We start from the raw sequence: 6,097 nt of genomic DNA, 5'->3' as shown, positions 1-6,097 counted from the left end.
CCCTTCACTTCCACTACAAGATTCTGTGAACAACAGTGCTGGGATACAGCTGTGAATATGTGCAACATATCAGGCAAAGCTGTACCCCATGATACAATAGGCAGTTAGTGTGTTAGATCCTGCATACAACCTGCCTCATAAACTACACCACTTGTTGACCTCTCACAAACTTAATTTTTTGCAGAAGTGGCAGGGCTTTAATGTAAGAGTAAAAAAGTGGTGTGAAATGGATTAACTTTAACTGGGCTTTAACTAAAATGTACTTATCGTTCGGGTAAATAACAGTTAGGTATAGATATAACTGCACTTCTGTAATAATAGCCCTCGGTATGTAACGTGCAAAATAAATTGACAGAAGCGCAACTTTGTCAGGGTGGCAGCACAATTGCATGGTGTCATGGCAGCGGTCAAAAATTTCGAAAACTCAGTTGTTTTATGACGAATGTGAATTGCGTGATTATAGCAAAACTGTATGTGTATACTATTACTATTATTTATGCACTTACTAATACTATTATAACATAATCTAAAATTCTAGGGTATGGTACCGTATCCCTTTAAAGGCTAAAACGAATAAATGATTAAATTTACAGCACGGCTTGCGATGAAAGACAGGAAGAATCCTTCAGTTATCGAGTACCAAGACTTGGCTGCGGTAGTGAACGAGTTAGAGGCGATGGAGTTTCTGCGTGACATTGTGCCGAGGAAAATCACTGGACGAGAATATTGGGAAATCATGAAAGAGGATGGTGATAATTCGGATAACTCGTGTTGAAAGTAACATTTTGAGGACTTGATCTCTTTTACACGCGAGTACGGATAGACGATTGAAAATTTCCTATATTTAGGTGAATCCACGCTGAAAGGATGTGGTTGGACTCTGGTTGCATTTTGTAAGATTCTGTTCAATGTAAAATATGTAACTTGTTACTGTCAAGTAATCAGCAGATAATATGAGTAAATATATACACAAACTGACCTTACTTCTCTTTGATTAGCCTGATAGTGATAGACTTGTAAATTAAATGTGGCCTAAAGTAAGGTTTCTGAGTACTAAGTAATTTCTATGATTTATTGAACTATTAAATGTTTAGTATGAAAAAATTCAAACATAAGCAAATAAGTTAAGTGTGTGATATCTTGTAGATCAGAGCCTCATGACACATATACACTAAGTGCCTTCAGTAACACTCTTCAGTCTTGCTATGGTCTTGCATATATGTAAATGTATACTTCAATTCATACTGTATTATACTCACTGGATCATTGAGAGAAAATGAATAGTAATTATCTACTCGATGTTTGGAATTTGTTGTTTTTGCAAGAAAGTATTATTAAAACACATTTTTTTTGTAAATACAATATTCATTTATATTGCCTTAATGAGATAAAGTTCAGAGTTCTCTCCTGGAATTTCGAAAGGAATGTTGGGCAATTAATCCCTGATTGGTAATTGGAGTCAATTACACGTGTTGTAAGTGGCCTCAATATACAGGTAAACACGAACAGTTCAGAGATGTGCACATTAAGCTGTGACAACACAGCATGTCTGTGTTGAGATTGGCAAAAGAAAAGACAAGAAGAGTGAAGAGTAAGTCAAATTAAGCATGTAGGAGGATTTATGGGATATTGTAAATTGGCTTCAGCATTGTTGAAGACATGGGGATAACCCTACCACCAGGAAGACAGCAAGACGTCTGTAATGCACAAAAACTTGAAAGAGGTATTGCATTGATATGTAATTCGTGGTAAACATTCAATGTTTTTTAATATTACATTATAAATGCATGTCGTACAAAAATGATGTACATGGCCAATAGAACCGATTCTTGTGTCAAGGTCAAATGCAAAGATAACTATAAAACAATTAACTAAACTTTACATAAAACCATTTCTGACTTCTAGGACTTTTAGCACTTTTTCCCAGATAAATAGATATAGCACATCTATGACTACATGAGATTCAGCAGTTTTGCAACAAAAAATGTGTTACAAAACTGAGCAAGTATTGATAAGTGCTAATAGGACGGATTGATATGAAATATTACATTGAACAATGTGAAATCAAAAAACGTTCATGGTTATATAATAATATACAAACACACTCATATATATATGCAATGTACTTTTTGAAATGTTGTCATGATAAGGATTCTCTAATGAAAAGTTGGAATGCTATGTACACATTTTTCAAGAATTGTATAAAATTGTGTTTACTGCTGCTACCTTTGCTTAGCAAACTCAGATTTAATCCAATCCGATTCCTCGTAAAATTTGGGGTCGGAAAGTTTCAGAGATGTCCGCTTGTAGAAGTAATAGTGGAAAGCAGCACCTATAGAAAAGACAACAAAAACTTACATTGTGTCAAGTGTCCTAACAGGCATCGGCTTTACGTAAACCAATACACCCAACACCGAGGGATTGATGGATAAAAACAGAACCTATTAGACCTTGGTATTAGCCTCCTTAGATGTGTCTACGTAGGCTCAAAGGGTTCAAAACCTTACACGTAATAATTCTTACGTAGTTATCAGGTTTGTCTATATTTACCAGTTCTTTGTATTATGTAGAGAGTATGATAACCAGCAGTCCAAATATAAGTATTTGTGTCTGTCCATCGCAGCGTCTGTAAATAGTACAATAAAACAAATAGAGTGGTTTAGTAAATGAGTTCTCATGTATTTTTCAAGTTTCAAGGCAACTTTCAGTGTGAAATATGGTTTTGCTGTGTGTGCCTTGTTCGCTAAAACCTCAAATGTACATGCTTTTTTGTATGGATTTTTACATGATCTTACTCCTAATATTTTAATACTGCATCTGTTATACATTGTGCTATGTGAAGACCTATAAAATACAACAGCCCCATCTACAGTACAGTAATACTCCTCTCCCACTCCATTACGACAACACGGGTTACATATATCCACCCATATGTAATTTGTAAATTATGACCATTCGTTAACGTAATGTGGAGTATTACTGCCATATTATTTATTACCATTGTCCAGATATGCAGTGATATCGATAGACCTAAATAGATGAATGCAGTGATGATTGTTGTCTTGAACTTGCGAATAAGCACGTGGATCAGTCCTGCTTGGAAGACGTATGTGGTGAAGAACATTAAAAACGTCACAATGATCGCAAAAATAAGACACATGTCTTGGATCCTGAAATGAGATGCACAACATTTACAGTGCACAGACACATGCACGCACGTACACAATAATAGCACAATAATGTGCAAATACCAATTGGGTTGATCTTCAGCTGTTTTTAACAGCGAGAGAGGGCGAGAGAGAGAGAGAGAGAGAGAGAGAGAGAGAGATGTAGACACAACTATGTTTACTTTACTTATAAAAGAACTTATCGTATACACATTCAAGCAAGCATGTATTAATGCAGGCCAGATCTCACAAAGCATATATCAGAGAGCAAAGGGCAGAGGCAATGAGATTTAAATAACTTCATATCTGTATAGATAAAACAGAAAGTTGCCTAACGGTCGAATACCAAGGAATTCAACGTTTATTCTTTGTTCTAAGAAAAGGTATGGGGCATAGACATAAACATTCACATGTACAATGCACACAGCCAGCCTATAGAGGGTTCCGTGATTTCCATATTACCCACAATGCAACGCCGCCGGCCATAACGATTACAGAAACCAGCTCAGGCATGGTACAAGTACATTGAGCAACGCACTGTTCTCTGCTCATTTTATTCGCCTATTAAGCAAATCCATCACAACGCCGCTCTCCTGTGGTGTTGTCAACTGCAGCAATCTGTATCAGAGAGAGCCACACAGCTTTTTTAGGCTGCCTAGCATGATCACAACACATGGTAAAGTGACGAGAGACAAGGCGGACCACAGACGCTTGGAGCATTTTCAATACAAAAGCAATGCTGAATAAACACGAAATGTATTTACTACCAATGTCTTAATGTTTCTCTACTCTCATTCGCCTAGTATTGCCGATAATTACCTGTAAATGCCGGTCAAATGCTCCTCTGCAACACACAGGTACACCGCACGCACGGCACACACCGCTACAGATTTACACTTGTATACATATATCGCCGGCATCCAGTAGGCAGCTGTTTGAGTGGGGGTGGTGATTTCTCTTGCACGTGCAGCATACTCTACATAAAATAGCACCGAGGCAACATGTGAACAGAATTCACCAAGCCTGGCTTTACAATTACAGTGTGCTGTCATGATGCCTGTCCCATTTATCTCACCGTGACCCATGCACGGATAGAGAGATGGTATAATCAGAGACTGGGAGTGGGAGTGCATAACACGTGCTCGGATAACGTAGATGGGACTCTCACTGTTCACATGATAGATGTAGACTGATACACCACTAACCCAACCGCAGAACAGTCGATCGTAGGCATGCAGGCTTTTGTGGTTCTGAAAGTCCTTGAGAGTATAAAATGGACTCGGCTAGAATGTTAGGTAGTCAATTAACGAGATCCTAATAAGTACATGATGAGCACAAGTTGTGGTCCTCGCTCCATTCTCGTACAGGTATGCACGCAATTTTCTCGAGATAGCGTGCTTTGGCTACGTTGTCTAGTGAATCAAAGTGCTTGTCCATACTACGTACACTTCAGACAGTTGGCAAATGTGCATACACCAGATATTATAAAAAGCTGCGTTTGATAGCTGTATGCAGTAAAATCGGTGAAATTTCTGAACACTCGCGATGTAAACAAACTCAAGTCCATGATGATGATGATATGTGTTGCGTGCAATCTCCCGATCTGCTCAATCTAGCAATCCGCGGACTGTGCAGCAACCTCATCGAACTCTCGTAGCATCCCAACCCACGCTAATAAACCTGCATGCAAAATCCTGCAAAACCGGACCTGCGTAATCTCATTGAACTCTAGCAGATTAGCACCCCAACCCACGCTGATAAACCTGCCTGCAACACCCTGTAAAACCGGGTCTGCACAATCATATAGAAGTCTAGCACCCCAACATTATGCGCTGGTAAACCTGTCTGCAAAACCGGGATCCACTTACTGCTAATATAGATTACTATAATAACACTATCGTATGTACAATCTATCGAGGTAAAATCGGTAGATTGCGCATATCGGTAACACATGTTCCCTCTTTTTGGAACCTAGTCCGGGCATTTCGTGAAAAAAATGGCGTCAACCTCAGACAAATTGCAACAGAAAGTCTGTCAACTGTTTTATACCCAGAAATATGTCCTCTATAACATATAAAAACTCGTAAGGAATCCTGGTGGTGGAAGGTTCCATGGTGGCCATTTTTCAAAATGGCCACCATACAACTGATATTTCCCTATATCTCCGCTTCTAAATAACATAGAGCTTTGATTTTAAGTGCTAAACATACATTTTCAGGGACAAGGAATCCTAAGACACATTTCAATAAGCTAAACCTGACCAAAAAGCCGAAATGGCAGCCAAAACCAGATGTCATGGTGCCTGTCACACAACGTGCATCTATTCCACATTCAAGTTCGTGTGTGAGCATGCTCGTCGCCATGGTGTTACACGCATCATCACCTTTGACCAACCACTATGGTGGAAAGCCCTCATGATCATCGAGACTGAGCCCACAAGAAGTGTCTTGAATGACATAGTCTTGCGCCTGGGGGCTTTCACACAGAAATGAGTTTCTTGGTAAGCATCGGGCACCTCATGGCTGGATCAGGACTGCAGGAAGTCTTGGAGCTAATCTATGCAGACAACGCGGTGGTACACATGATGACAGGCAAGGCTATTGCACGAGCAGTACGAGGACATCTCCTTGTTGATGCAGCACTGAATGCCTTGATTTTGTCAGACGTACTTGGTGTGCCACTCCCTCAACCATCTGCAGAGCCACATGAAGTGGAGGAGACCAATGAGGCAACAGTGTCACCAGATGATGAGCCTACGACAGACGGAACTGGAAACACTGATCTTGATGAACTTGCTGCCCTCTACAAGAACCTGATAGAAGGTTCCGTGTCTGCAGAGGAGTTCTGCTAAGATGATGTGTTAACCAGGACCAAGGAGCTCCTCAGGGCCAAAACCGAATTCTTGAAGTCCTCTATGACTACCACATTTT

The 6,097-nt window shown here is 39.7% G+C and overlaps 1 protein-coding gene across 1 annotated transcript in view; it reads right to left on the bottom strand.

Annotated features, from left to right (window-relative positions):
- Positions 1-1,726: 1,726 nt before the first annotated feature.
- The window catches only part of LOC106819358 (transmembrane protein 138-like), a 6,014-nt gene continuing 1,643 nt past the window's right edge, over positions 1,727-6,097 (bottom strand). The window contains exons 2-4 of the mRNA XM_014824005.1: positions 2,999-3,170; positions 2,551-2,626; positions 1,727-2,332 (exon numbers count right to left, since the gene is read on the bottom strand). Of these exons, the coding sequence (XP_014679491.1) occupies positions 2,223-2,332; positions 2,551-2,626; positions 2,999-3,170 (358 nt within the window). The 3' untranslated portion in view covers positions 1,727-2,222. The remainder of the gene's footprint in view (positions 2,333-2,550; positions 2,627-2,998; positions 3,171-6,097) is intronic.

This window comes from Priapulus caudatus, unplaced genomic scaffold, assembly GCF_000485595.1.
Source record: "Priapulus caudatus unplaced genomic scaffold, Priapulus_caudatus-5.0.1 Scaffold3278, whole genome shotgun sequence".
In the NCBI taxonomy this organism is placed as follows: domain Eukaryota; kingdom Metazoa; phylum Priapulida; class Priapulimorpha; order Priapulimorphida; family Priapulidae; genus Priapulus; species Priapulus caudatus.
This window is presented reverse-complemented; position numbering and strand designations above follow the sequence as displayed.